This window comes from Hyperolius riggenbachi, chromosome 2 (genome assembly GCF_040937935.1).
Source record: "Hyperolius riggenbachi isolate aHypRig1 chromosome 2, aHypRig1.pri, whole genome shotgun sequence".
Classification (NCBI taxonomy): domain Eukaryota; kingdom Metazoa; phylum Chordata; class Amphibia; order Anura; family Hyperoliidae; genus Hyperolius; species Hyperolius riggenbachi.
In genome coordinates, this window is record NC_090647.1 from 19,730,545 (window position 1) to 19,746,067 (window position 15,523).

A 15,523-nucleotide genomic window follows, 5' to 3' on the forward strand; every position below is an offset into this window, starting at 1 on the left:
AAGTGCAGAACACAAGACACACCCCTTCCTCAGTGTAGAACACAAGACACGCCCCTTCCTCAGTGTAGAACACAAGACACACCCCTTCCTCAGTGTAGAACACAAGACACACCCCTTCCTCAGTGTACAACACAAGACACGCCCCTTCCTCGGTGTAGAACACAAGACACGCCCCTTCCTCAGTGTACAACACAAGACACACCACTTCCTCAGTGTAGAACACAAGACACACCACTTCCTCAGTGCAGTACAGAAGACACACCCCTTCCTCAGTGTAGAACACAAGACACACCCCTTCCTCAGTGTAGAACACAAGACACACCCCTTCCTCAGTGCAGAACACAAGACACACCTCTTCCTCAGTGTAGAACACAAGACACACCTCTTCTTCAGTCCAGAACACAAGACACCCCCTTTCCTCAGTGTAGAACACAAGACACGCCCCTTCCTCAGTGTAGAACACAAGACACACCCCTTCCTCAGTGTAGAACTTAAGACACACCCCTTTCTCAGGTAAAAAACATAAGACACCCCCCCCCGTCCTCAGTGTACTGTACTCTACACTGAAGAAGGGGTGTGTCTTGAACCCAAAACAATTGTCTGAGGTACCAACGTACATGTATACGGAATCCTTGGAACAAATCACTCTGGTTGATTTCAGTGTGCTGACCGTTTTCTACTGGTATATTACATCAGGCATAAGTGCAGTTGCCCAGGTATAAACACCTCTACAGCAACGACAGCGACCCAGACTTTAGCTGTGCTATCTGCCTTTCTTCTACTTAAAAGAAACCCAAGGTGGGAGACATAAGGAGGCTGCAATATTTATTTTCTTTTAAACAATGCCAGTTGCCTGGCAGTTCTGCTTTTCTCTTTGGCTGCAGTAGTATCGGAATCACACCTGAAATAAGCATGTGACTAGTCTTGTATTTGTGTCAGAAACATCTCTGATCTTCATGCTGGTTCAGTGTCTATGACTAAAAGTATTAAAGAGAACCCGAGGTGGGGTTCTGACAATGCAATCCACATACAGAGGCTGGGTCTGCTTATACTGCCCAGCCTATGTTGCTATTTCAATCCCCCTAAGCCCCCCCTGCGCTCTGCTATCCCCCATAAATTACAGCCGCACTGTCGACACACAGCGTGTTGCAGTGGGCTGTGTTTATCTCTGTACTGTCAGTCTGCCGCTCCCCGTGCCTCCTGCATAGCTCCGGACCCCGCCCGCATCCCTTCCCTCCCCGCTGATTGGAGGGAAGGGACGCGGGCGGGACCGGAGTTATGCAGGAGGCGGGGGGAGAGCCGAGACTGAGAATACAGAGGTAAACACAGCCCGCACAGCGTGGCTGTGATTTATGGGTGATGGCAGAGCGCAGGGGGAACTTAGGGGCGATTGAAATAGCAACAGAGGCTGGGCAGTATAAGCAGACCCAGCCTCTGTACATGAATTGCAGTGTCAGAACCCCGCCTTGTGTTCTCTTTAAAGGCAGCAGGACAGCCAGGTAATGTGTAATTTTTAAAAGCAAATGAACATGGCTGCCTCCATATCCCTCTCACTTCAGGTGTCCTTTAAGCAAATGTGTGTATCATTATTCATGCCCTGCCATTTTATTTTCCCTCAGCTTTTTACTAATTGGCTGATTTTCCTTCAAACAGGTTTACAACACAATTGTTTCAATTAACTGAGGCAAAAATACTGATGCTTGGATCCAGATGGTCAACTCAATAGAAAGCTTTTCTGAAGATTCATTCTCCTAACATGAATGGCCAAGCCGTCCTTATCAGAACTGGCTACAAATATCACTTTACCTGTTAAATAAACAAATTACAGTATTCACAGGATCATAGATTATACCATTCACAAGATAAATGTGGGCATCTCAGGTGAAACATTTTTGAACATTAAACCCATCAAGAACATGACTTCTCCCTTTTTGCTGGAAGAGATTTTTGGCAACACCAAACCAAAAAGGCTTATTTACGGTGAACATTACTTTCAGATACCCCCAAACGCAGATGTTATGGCCATTCCGTTCACATCGTTACCTTCTGTCATCAAAAAGAAATTTCACCTCTTGGACTGTTATATCAATGACAGCAAAGCTCCTCATGCCATCTTTGTGTATCCTGTTCTGAAACGCCTCTTTCAGGCCAACCACAGGCATCGGACAGTCAATGGTGAACACTCAAAACAAACGTTCAGTGAAGAAAACCACAGAATTCTCTCTCCAATAACACCTAACAAGCCTGAAACGGAAATCGAGGAAGAGCAAAGCGAATGCTTCGTTCCTCTAAGGTCCTGCAAGGAAATCGCCTCAACAATTTTACAGCTATGCCAAACAAGCATTGACAGGAGGACTTCCCGTCATGATGAGAACTTGATGCCAAACTTTAGACAGAGTCTTCTCTTCAATCTAAGAGTGGTTAATATTAAGGCCAGTTGTCTGTGTATGTATAAAAATGGAATCTACCTTTTGCCTGAACACAAAACAGATGACCCCGACAAAGAGGCTGAAGAACAACAAGAGTTGAACAGAAATTTGGAAAATTCCACTTCTCGACACATGAGGACACAAGACACTCTAGAAATAAACTCCTATCCAGAAATGAGACAACCTCGTGATAGCCCGTGTGTTTATCTAGATGATGAGAGCATTTCAGCCAATGGCCTCCTAAATCCACACCAATCGATTCCAGAAAACAATCAAGATGAAGACAGATTTTGTGAGGCACAATTTAGTCCAATAAGCAGCTGCAGTTCACAGTATGAGCAGGTAAAATGTTCAACTTCTTGATTGTTCAGCATTGCATTGGAATTAGGTAGATCACATCTATATAGATGTAACACAGACATTTTCATTTGATCTTTAACTGTGCTGTCATAGCCCCTCCTTCCAGACTGCACCAATCAGTGTCCCTGTGAAGCCTTGGGTTACATTTGGTAAATTTCAGAATTTAGCCGGATGTGGAATTTGGCTTTTTCCATACATTACTACTTAGCACTGACAAGACACAGAGTAGGGACACCAAGAGCCAAGTATAGTGTAGTATGTACTGGTAGTTGAAATGAGGTATCTATATATATAATAGAGTAAGTGCCTCAACCTTCAAACAAGAAGAAGAAGTAGCGCCCTGCCCCCAGGGCCGGTCCAAGCACAAAGAAGGGGCTGGTCCAAGCAAGAAGAAGGGGCTGGTCCAAGCAAGAAGAAGAAGTAGTGCCATATCAAACCAAGGGCAAAGAGGGATAATTTGCATATTCAGTAGCAGTGCATTGTGGGTAACCACAAATGTTCACTATAGCGGAATTATTGCAGATTTGCTTCTGTTTTAAGAAGGAAAATTACACCAAGCTTTGCTTTTTTTTAGTAGGAGGTCTTTATGGTCTATTTTATCCCCCTGTACATTCTTAGTAGTTGGGGTCACCCTGAGCTGCTTGGTTACTCTGTTGTACTGGTCCAAGCCCAATCTCGTACAGCCATATCAATCCTTGCCATGAGGACCAAAAGTCTGAAATAGGCTGGCACATGTGGGGATGATATGTCTGTGTAAAACTTAAAGCTATAGGCTTGCTTGGCTTACAAAGGGTGAAAAAGAATAATTTGCATATTTAGTAGCAGTGCGTTGTGGATAATCACAAATGTTTTCTTATAGTTGAATTATTGCAGTTTCTTCAGTTTTAAAGGACTTCTGAGGCCAAAATCTGCCCCCAAAACGTAAAAAAAGTTAACTACCTGCATGACTTTGTAAGGCACGGAGAACGCCGTCCGCACCCTCTGTGCCATTCCGCCTGGTCCCCTCTGCTTAATAGCCCCTGAAAGACTGCGACCCCACGGTCCGGGTCGGTATCTGCAGCTTGAATAAAGATGGCCGCCGGAGCTGGCCACGGCTGCGCAGCTCTAGGGCCAACCCTCCGATCCACGCTGCCTGTTACGTGGATCGGGGGTTGGCCCTAGAGCTGCGCAGCCGCAGTAGCGGCTATGGCTATCATTCATGAAAGTGCTGTCGGTATGGAGAATCAGTACGGGAAAACACTGCTGGCGGTGTTTTAGACTTCTGGGTGGGCATTCATAAAAAAGTATTCATGTGCGGTAGCAGTGCGGAGATTCCCCAAACTAGGCTGGCGGTAGGCTTGCAGAGATACAGAAGCTGCCGAGTTGATACATTGCTCCGTGTTCCGCTCTGCTGCAGCTGCCTGGGAGGTCTGTGTGTCTCCATTCACTTACATTGGTATCGCCACATCAGAGGGAGCGGTACTGGGAGCGGTACTTCCCGACCTCACACCGCTTGCGGTGATCTTTATAAATTAACATTTTGCTACATTTGTGCCGATAATCACCGCACAAGGTGGTGATTTATCACTCTGCTCGGTAGTGTCATTTTTTCATGCGGAAAGAGCCTTTATGAATGCTGACTTTGCTAAGTGGTCGGTAAAGTCAGCTGTTTTAAGCATTTCCGCATGCGGAAATGCTTTATAAATGATAGCCTATGCGGACTGCGCAGCCGTGGCCAGCTCCGGCGGCCATCTTTATGCAGTCTGCAGATACCGACCCAGACCGTGGGGTCGCAGCCTTTCGGGGGGCTATTGGGCAGAGGGGACCAGGCGGAACGACACGGAGGGCACGGACGGCGTCCTCCTTGCCTTACAAAGTCATGCAGGTAGTTAACTCTTTTTACGTTTTGGGGGCAGATTTTGGCCTCGGAAGTCCTTTAAGAAGGCAAATTACACCAAGCTTTGATTTTTTTAGTAGGAGGTCTTTTTGGTCCCTTTTATCCACCTATACATTCCGAGTGGTTTGGGTCACCCTGAGCTGCTTGGTTACTCTGTTGTACTGGTCCAAGCCCTATCTCATACAGCCATATCAATCCTTGCCATGTACAGATGAGGACCAAAAGTCTAAAACAGGCTGTGTAAAATTTAAAGCTCTAGGCTTACTATACACCAATGGTTCTGGATGCTTGCTTGCGTTACTAAGGGGAAAAAGGAATTATTTGCATATTTAGTAGCAGTGCATTGTGGGTAACCACAAATGTTCACTTATAGCTGAATAATTGCAGATTTCTTTCTGTTTTAGGAAGGCAAATTACACCAAGCTTTGCTTTTTTTAGTAGAAGGTCTTTTTGGTCTCTTTTATCCCCCTATACATTCCGAGTGGTTTGGGTCACCCTGAGCTGCTTAGTTACTCTGTTGTACTGGTCCAAGCCCTAGCTCATACAGCCATATCAATTCTTGCTATGTACTGATGAAGACCAAAAGTCTGAAACAGGCTGTTTACATGTGGGTTTGATATGACTGTGTAAAATTTAAAGCTATAGGCTTGCTATACACCAGTGGTTCTGGATGCTTGCTTGGCTTACCAAGGGGGAAAAGGGGTAATTTTCATATTTAGTAGCAGTGCATTGTGGGTAACCACAAATGTTCACTTATAGCTGAATTATTGCAGATTTCCTTCTGTTTTAAAAAGTCAAATTACACCAATACAGTGTGCGGCATTGCAGGAAGTGACGACAGTGGAACGCACAATGGAACACGGAAGAGGTGAGTCATCCCCGCCCGCTGCCTCTTACTAATAGTGGCGGCTGCTACTGTGCTTAAGCTGGAGGGGGAGTGCACATGGGGGACCCAGGTGAGGGGGGGGTTCCTGCTGAGTTTAAGCTGGAGGGGGAGTGCACATGGGGGACCCAGGTGAGGGGGGTTCCTGCTGAGCTTAAGCTGGAGGTAGAGCACACATGGGGGACCCAGTTGAGGGGGGGTCCAATCCCCCTCCCCACCGCTGTGCCCAATACCCCCTTCTTGCCCTCTACCCTCTTATGCGGCGTATGCTACGCCGCGGGTCGGCTAGCGATATAATAATAAGCTATACTCACAAAGCAGGGTTACATCCAGGCAACCACTGTATAGGCAGGTGGGGAGATTAGACCTTACCCCACTCAGGATTAAGAAGTCGCTCTCTGTAGATGAGGAAAAAAGGTAACACCCCCTCCAGCAGGGGTGGACTTAATATAGCATAGTATGGATACTGAGACGCTAAAAGGATAAAAGTATCTAAAAAGTTTAAAACATGAGGAGGCAGTGGTGAATTTACCTCCTCCAAGCAGACACAAAAATTGCCATTGTGTTTGTCAAATACAAGTTTATTTACATAATCCAGGGGACAATGCAACGCATTTCGCAGGTTTGATCCAGCTTCATCAGGCAATAACAACGGAGCAATAGCATATGTGGCCAGTGGAAGAGCCAGGCACCTCTGTAGCAATTTTTGTTTGTGCCTGCTTGGAGGAGGTAAGTCCACCACTGCCTCCTCATGTTGTTTTAAACTTTTTAGATTGTTTTATCCTTTTGGTGCCTCTGTATCCATACTATGCTAGCACTGACAGAGTCTGTGTAAACCAGGTAGGCAGGGACAATGGTGTTAGGTAGGATAGTGTAGATATCATCATAGGCATAACCATACTCATAACCCAAAACTCATACCTCAAAAGCTTCTCTGACTTACATTAAAATTCTCTCATTTCCATGTTACAAGACTGACAGTAGTCACTCTTGAAGAACAAAAATAGTTTACTTCAGTTAATCTTGGTATAACAGTCCATATTGTTATACTGGAGTCTAACAGAGAAAAAATAGAGGATAAAACAGAGCTGGGGAAAAAAATAATGCAGATTAGACAATTAAGGAAAATAAAGTTAATGAAATACATTTTCTAACTTCACTGATGTATAAAGATCAGCATGCAAAAGCAAAAATTAATTTTGCCTGAGCCATTGGTGTACACAGCACTCCCCACCCTTCTACATCCTCCCGATACTCCTCCTTCACAGCCATAAGGAGGAAGTTACGGGAGTGGAAGGAGGAAGTATCGGAAGAAAGTAGAGGGGCATGAAGTTCTGTGGCCAGTGGAGCCGGCCAAGGTGTATCAATAGTAATGGCCCAAACAACTTGCGGGCGGACAGGGATCGCTATACAGCTGCAATATGGCTGTATAAGGATCTCCCAAAAAAGAAGAGAAGGAGGATAGATACAATTGTTTTTCCCATCAGTTTATTTTCACCCTGGATGTCCTTTAAGAGGCGTCTGGTGATCTCATACACACCTTGTTTGATGAACAATCGTCTGCAGACCAGATCCACTAGAATGGATTTGAACAAATAGGAAACAAATATCTTTCAGAATATCCAGACAGTTTACGGTGACCCAGAACCACTAGGAAAGTATAGGGGGGGGTTTAAAAGAGACCAAAAAGCCCTCCTACTAAAAAGCAACACTCAGCGTAATTTGCCTGCTTAAAACAGAAGGAGTGATGCATCATGGGAAACTCCAGTTGCTCACTTATTGCTGCATTATCGCAAATACCTTCTGTTTTAAAAACTCAAATTACACTCAACAATTATCTTTGCTATCTGTAAAAGGTCTTTTGTAACCTTTTTGTAAAGATTCTCTGCAGATGATCTTTGATGTTTCCTTTCTTATTTATCCAAGACATTTACCTCACACAATTGCATCTATCCTCCTACTCCTAAAAATGACTTTTAGATGTCCCAACATCTTATGTTATGTTTAAATACTTAAAAAAACATATGTATTGTTTTGTCTCAGCTAAATGTATCAGTAGCCCCACTGCTTCCCAACTGGAGAAAAACTGTCAGTTGCATAGCTGAATATTAACTCTTTCAGGCCGAGAAAAAAGAAAAGCATTACAGCATATTTATTTTATCCACATGTCTATCTCATCATGTCACAAGTCACTTAAAGAGAGTCTGAAGCCATTTTAAAAAGCAGTTTTTACCTCTTATTTAGCTTAAAGATGATTGCCAGACCAAAAACGCTGCATTGGCACGGCCGAACGAGGGTTTTATAACCCCCAAATCCCCTGGGGAAAAAAACAGGAAGCACTTCCTGGTAGAGGCAGAGCTTAGGGCTGTAGCTCTGCCTCTACTCGCATCAATCCCTGCTGATCGCCACCTCTCCCTGCCCTTCTCAGTCTTCTTACACTGAGAGGGGCGGGGAGAGGCTGCGATCAGCGGTGGAGGCAGGTCTTCATCGCTAAGCTCTGCCTCCTTGGGCAGAAAAATCAACGACTTTGAAAGTCATGGATTTTTGCCCTAGGATTTTGGGGTTATAAAACCCTAGTTCTGCTGTGGAAATGCAGCGTTTTAGGTTTGGCAATCATCCTTAACCACTTGCCGACCGCCTTAAGCCGATGGGCAGCGGCAAGGGCTGGGCCCAAACGACCGCAATACGCCCATCGGCGGTGGTGGGCGTGGTTATGCGGCGATCTCGTCATTCGTGACGCGATCAGCCGCCGGCGACTGGCTCCGCCCCCCCTCACGCTGTAACCCGCCGGCCGTTCGGAAGCGCTGGCGGGTTACTAGCACCCGGATCGCCGCACGCAATATGTACAATAGGCTTTGTAATGTATACAAAGCCTATTATACAGGCTGCCTCTTGCCCTGGTGGTCCCAGTGTCCGAGGGACCAACAGGGCAGGCTGCAGCCACCCTAGTCTGCACCCAATCACACTGATTTCCCCCCCTGCCCCCTGATCGCCCACAGCACCCCTCAGACCCCCCCCCCCCCTGCCCACCTCCTAGACCACTGTTTGCCCCCAGTCACCCCCCTAATCACCCATCAATCACTCCCTGTCACTATCTGTCAACGCTATTTTTTTAACCCTAAACTGCCCCCTGCTCCCTCATGATCACCCCCCCACCCCTCAGATTCTCCCCAGACCCCCCCCCCCTGTGTACTGTATGCCTCTATCCCCCCTGTAATAACCCACTGATCACCTGTCAATCACCTGTCAATCACCCATCAATCACCCCTTGTCACTGCCACCCATCAATCAGCCTCTAACCTGCCCCTTGCGGGCAATCTGATCACCCACCCACACCAATAGATCGCCCACAGATCCGACATAAGATCACCTCCCAAGTGCAGTGTTTACATCTGTTCTCTCCTCTAAACACCCACTAATTACCCATCAATCACCCATCAATCACCCCCTATCACCACCTGTCACTGTTACCCATCATATTAGACCCTAATCTGCCCCTTGCGGGCACCCAGTCACCCACCCACATGCTCAGATTGCCCTCAGACCCCCCCCTTATCAATTCGCCAGTGCATTATTTACATCTGTTCTTCCCTGTAATAACCCACTGATCACCTGTCAATCACCTGTCAATCACCCATCAATCACCCCCTGTCACTGCCACCCATCAATCAGCCCCCAACCTGCCCCTTGAGGGCAATCTGATCACCCACCCACACCAATAGATCGCCCGCAGATCCAATGTCAGATCACCTCCCAAGTGCATTGTTTACATCTGTTCTCTACCCTAAACACCCACTAATTACCCATCAATCACCCATCAATCACCCCCTATCACCACCTTTCACTGTTACCCATCAGATTAGACCCTAATCTGCCCCTTGCGGGCACCTGATCACCCGCCCACATGCTCAGATTGCCCTCAGACCCCCCCCCCCTTATCAATTCGCCAGTGCAGTATTTACATCTGTTCTTCCCTGTAATAACCCACTGATCACCTGTCAATCACCTATCAATCACCCCCTGTCACTGCCACCCATCAATCACCCCCTGTCACTGCCACCCATCAATCAGCCCCTAACCTGCCCCTTGCGGGCAATCTGATCACCCACCCACACCATCAGATCGCCTGCAGACCCGCCGTCAGATCACCTCTCAAGTGCATTGTTTACATCTGTTCTCTCCTCTAAACACCCACTAATTACCCATCAATCACCCATCAATCACCCCCTGTCACTGCTACCCATCAGATTAGACCCCTATCTGCCCCTAGGGCACCCAATCACCCACCCACACCCTCAGAACGACCTCAGCCCCCCCCCCCCCGTGTACTGTATACATCTATTCTCCCCTGTAATCACCTGTCAATCACCCGTGAATCAGCCGTCAATCACCACCTGTCACTGCCACTTATCAGATCAGCCCCTAACCTGCCCCTTGCGGGCAATCTGATCACCCACCCACACCATCAGATTGCCCCAGACCTACCCTCAGATCACCTCCAAAGTGCATTGTTTACATCTGTTCTGCCATCTAATCACCCACTGATCACCCATCAATCAGCCCCTTTTACTGATACCCATCAGATTAGACCCCTATCTGCCCCTAGGGCACCCAATCACCCGCCCACACCCTCAGAACGCCCTCAGACCCCAGCCCTGATCACCTCGCCAGTGCATTGCTTGCATCTATTTTCCCCCTCTAATCACACCTTGAGACACCCATCAATCACCTCCTGTCACCACCTGTCACCCCCTAGCACACCTACCCATCAGATCAGGCCCTAATTTGCCCCGTGTGGGCTCCTGATCACTCGGCCAAACCCTCAGATCCCCCTCAGACCCCCTTCCGATCACCTCCCCAGTGCATTGATTGCATCTATTTTCCCCCCTAACCACCCCCTGAGTCACCCATCAATCACCTCCTGTCACCCCCCTAGCACTTCTATCCATCAGATCAGGCCCAATACAACCTGTCATCTAAGAGGCCACCCTGTTTATGACCGGTTCCACAAAATTTGCCCCCTCATAGACCACCTGTCATCAAAATTTGCAGATGCTTATACCCCTGTACAGTCATTTTTAGAAATTTGGTTTCCAGACTACTCATGGTTTTGGGCCCGTAAAATGCCAGGGCACTAGTATAGGAACCCCACAAGTGACCCCATTTTAGAAAAAAGACACCCCAAGGTATTCTTTTAGGTGTATGACGAGTTCATAGAAGATTTTATTTTTTGTCAAAAGTTAGCGGAAATTGATTTTTATTGTTTTTTTCACAAAGTGTCATTTTTCACTAACTTGTGACAAAAAATAAAATCCTCTATGAACTCACCATACACCTAACAGATTACCTTGGGGTGTCTTCTTTCTAAAATGGGGTCACTTGTGGGGTTCCTATACTGCCCTGGCATTTTAGGGGCCCTAAACCGTGAGGAGTAGTCTAGAAAACAAATGCCTTAAAATGACCTGTGAATAGGACGTTGGGCCCCTTAGCGCACCTAGACTGCAAAAAAGTGTCACACATGTGGTATTGCCGTACTCAGGAGAAGTAGTATAACGTGTTTTGTGGTGTATTTTTACACATACCCATGCTGGGTGGGAGAAATCGCTCTGTAAATTGACAATTGTGTGTAAAAAAAATCAAAAATGTGTTATTTACAGAGATATTTCTCCCACCCAGCATGGTTATATGTAAAAATACACCACAAAACACATTATACTACTTCTCCTGAGTACGGAAATACCACATGTGTGACACTTTTTTGCAGCCTAACTGTGCTAAGGGGCCCAAAGTCCAATGAGTACCTTTAGGATTTCACAGGTCATTTTGAGACATTTGGGTTCAAGACTACGCCTCACGGTTTATGGCCCCTAAAATGCCAGGTCAGTATAGGAACCCCACAAGTGACCCCATTTTAGAAAGAAGACACCCCAAGGTATTCTGTTAGGTGTATGATGAGTTCATAGAAGATTTTATTTTTTGTCACAAGTTAGCGGAAATTGATTTGTATTGTTTTGTTTTTTTCACAAAGTGTCATTTTCCGCTAACTTGTGACAAAAAAAAAATCTTCTATGAACTCACCATACTCCTAACAGAATACCTTGGGGTGTCTTCTTTCTAAAATGGGTTCACCTGTGGGGTTCCTATACTGCCCTGGCATTTTAGGGGCCCTAAACCGTGATGAGTAGTCTAGAATCCAAATGCCTCAAAATGATCTGTGAATAGGACGTTAGGCCCCTTAGCGCACTTAAGTTGCAAAAAAGTGTCACACATGTGGTATCACCGTACTCAGAAGAAGTAGTATAATGTGTTTTGGGGTGTATTTTTACACATACCCATGCTGGATGGGAGAAATCTCTCTGTAAATGGACAATTGTGTGTAAAAAAAAATCCAAACATTGTCATTTACAGAGATATTTCTCCCACCCAGCATCTGTATGTGTAAAAATACACCACAAAACACATTATACTACTTCTCCTGAGTACGGCGGTACCACATGTGTGGCACTTTTTTGCACCCTAAGTGCGCTAAGTGGCCCAAAGTCCAAATAGTACCTTTAGGATTTCACAGTTCATTTTGCGACATTTGGTTTCAAGACTACTACTCATGGTTTAGGGCCCCTAAAATGCCAGGGCAGTATAGGAACCCCACAAATGACCCCATTTTAGAAAGAAGACACTCAAAGATATTCCGTTAGGAGTATGGTGAGTTCATAGAAGATTTTATTTTTTGTCACAAGTTAGCGGAAAATGACACTTTGTGAAAAAAAACAATTAAAATCAATTTCTGCTAACTTGTGACAAAAAAAAATCTTCTATGAACTCACTATACTCCTAATGGAATACCTTGGGGTGTCTTCTTTCTAAAATGGGGTCATTTGTGGGGTTCCTATACTGCCCTGGCATTTTAGGGGCCCTAAACCGTGAGGAGTAGTCTTGAAACCAAATGTCACAAAATGACCTGTGAAATCCTAAAGGTACTCATTGGACTTTGGGCCCCTTAGCGCAGTTAGGGTGAAAAAAAAGTGCCACACATGTGGTATCTCCATACTCAGGAGAAGTAGTATAATGTGTTTGGGGTGTATTTTTACACATACCCATGCTGAGTGGGAGAAATATCTCTGTAAATAGACAATTGTGTGTAAAAAAAAAATCGAAAAATTGTCATTTACGGAGATATTTCTCCCACCCAGCAAGGGTATGTGTAAAAATACACCCCAAAACACATTATACTACTTCTCCTGAGTACGGCAATACCACATGTGTGGCACTTTTTTGCAGCCTAACTGCGCTAAGGGGCCCAAAGTCCAATGAGTATCTTTAGGCTTTACAGGGGTGCTTACAATTAGGCACCCCCCAAAATGCCAGGACAGTGAACACACCCCACAAATGACCCCATTTTGGAAAGTAGACACTTCAAGGTATTCAGAGAGGAGCATAGTGAGTCCGTGGCAGATTTCATTTTTTTTTTGTCGCAAGTTAGAAGAAATGGAAACTTTTTTTTTTTTGTCACAAAGTGTCATTTTCCGCTAACTTGTGACAAAAAATAAAATCTATGAACTCACTATGCCTCTCAGTGAATACTTTGGGATGTCTTCTTTCCAAAATGGGGTCATTTGGGGGGTATTTATACTATCCTGGAATTTTAGCACCTCATGAAACATGACATGTGGTCAGAAAAGTCAGAGATGCTTCAAAATGGGAAAATTCACTTTTGGCACCATAGTTTGTAAACGCTATAACTTTTACCCAATCCAATAAATATACACTGAATGTTTTTTTTTTAATCAAAGACATTTAACAGAATAACTTTCGCGCTCAAATGTAAAGGAAATTTTACTTTATTTGAAAAATGTCAGCACAGAAAGTTAAAAAAGTCATCTTTTTGACAAAATTCATGTCTTTTTTGATGAATATATAGTAAAAACTAAAACTCGCAGCAGCAATCAAATAGCACCAAAAGAAAGCTGTGACAAGTGACAAGAAAAGGAGGTAAAATTCATTTAGGTGGTAGGTTGTATGACCGAGCAATAAACCGTGAAAGCGGCAGTGGTCTGAATGGGAAAAAAAGGCTCTGGTCCTTAAGGAGCGAAAAGACTGTGGTCCTCAAGTGGTTAAGCTAAGTAAGAGGTAAAAACTAGTTTTTAAAGTGGCTTCAGAGTCTCTTTAAGTTTTCCTTTAAACAGGACCTATCCCCTCTGACTCCTGGTGCATTGCACTGCTCCACTTTACATGTACCACCAGGCAAATTTAAACCAATGGCAAATTGCTCTGGTAGTGCAAGTAACAAGAATGGGCAGGGCATATTTTGGACAAGCTAAAGAAGAGCAGGGGGTCACAAGCAGTTAGGGGAACCAAGAGTCAGATCTGTGACTGGCAAGCCTAAATGGATTTTGTACAAAAGTCAGTATTTTGATCCATTCTACTCCACCTCACAATTTATTCAATAGAAAACATGTAGTAAACCACCAGATTTCATTTTCCTTTGCATTGTGGCTCAATCAACATTCAACGCCTGAGATTAACGTATCTTTAATTCTTTTTTACGTAGTTTCTTGAAGACATGGTGCCAGTGAAAAGGAAAGCATCGCCATGTGATGATATAGAGGATACCAAAAGAAGAAACAGCCCTAGTTCTAGTGATTCTGAGATGGAATATGTGTCTGACATTTCAGATATTTCTCCCATCTCTTCAATTATGGATCTTCAACTTCCTCCAGAAACTGTTCCTGATGTTTCTCCAGATGGTTGCCCATTCCTACCATCTAAGGAGAGCAGAGAAATCACAAGTTTTCCTTCACTCAATCCGTTGACGAGTGTGGAGTCTCCAATTCCCCCAGCTGCTTATTCTCTTCAAGGATGGGAAAATTCTGATGCCAGACCGCTTGCACCTTCCTCAGTAGTGTCCATTTCTACAGGCACTTTAGAAAGTATGGAGTCTGATCAAAGTGAGAGTTCTGAAAGTTCTTCTCTCAGCCAATCTTTGGCATCTACTGAGGAGGATCGTATTCCACCTCTACTGGAGCAGGATGAGACAACCAAAGATGAGATCATCCAACGACTTCAGCAACGTGTCAAAGAGTGTCAGGAGACCGTGGAGAATATGCGCAATAAAAAATGAATAAGCTTGTATTTTTGAATGCCAAAATACAATGGGTTGCAGGGCTTCCTATCTAGTAATGACTTTAAATGTAGCACTGAATTCTATGAATAAAAGGAAATATAACAAACGTGAAAATACGCCCTGCTGTCTGATGCACATTTCTGATTCACTGTGGCTCTTCTGAACTGGAAAACACATCATAAGTGATCCATTAAGCTTGGTCTGAATGTAAAAGAACACACTTGGTGTATGAGTGCAGGCCTAGTGAGGAGTAATTTCAATAGCAGTATAAGTATAAGAACAATAACAGTACATTTTATATACATACACAGATAACCCTCCAGTGCAGGCTTCAGACTCCAACAGACAAAGAAGACACCTAATGGCAAAAGAGGATCTGCACAAACTGGGAGATGATTCAAATTACCTTATTTATTCAAGCTGACTCATATTGGGCCAATAATGGACATTTCATCTTAGCTAGCTTGACTCCAAACTGAGCAAACAGACATTTATAGCATACCTGAAGTGGTCTGTGACATAGGGCCTGATGCAGGAGAGTACAGTAATATTGCAGTGCACAGACATCGAATGACAATATTACCCTTACCACTGGCACTGTGTACTGTTAGTTACTCTATTTGCGGGATCCGCCGTACTCGACTAGCGTGACCATTGCTAATGTAACACATGCTATTAATGGTAACGCTCTTTTGTAATGTGCATTATCATAGCAACGGTCAGACTAGTCGAGCACCACGGGTTGTGCTAATAGCGTAACTCGTGGTACACAGACCCAGTAGTAAGGGTAATATTGTCGTGCAAAGTCTGTGCACTGTAATATTACCTCAGTTTGCTAGTCTACATCAGGCCCA

General features: G+C 44.8%; 1 protein-coding gene across 3 annotated transcripts in view; it reads left to right on the forward strand.

Moving 5' to 3' along the window:
* LOC137542557 (uncharacterized) overlaps positions 1-15,323 on the forward strand; it is an 89,477-nt gene extending 74,154 nt beyond the window's left edge. For all 3 annotated transcript variants that reach the window (XM_068264571.1, XM_068264575.1, XM_068264585.1), the window contains 2 exons: positions 1,654-2,771; positions 14,097-15,323. In XM_068264571.1, the coding sequence (XP_068120672.1) occupies positions 1,917-2,771; positions 14,097-14,666 (1,425 nt within the window). In that variant the 5' untranslated portion in view covers positions 1,654-1,916 and the 3' untranslated portion in view covers positions 14,667-15,323. The remainder of the gene's footprint in view (positions 1-1,653; positions 2,772-14,096) is intronic.
* The last annotated feature ends 200 nt before the right edge of the window (positions 15,324-15,523 follow it).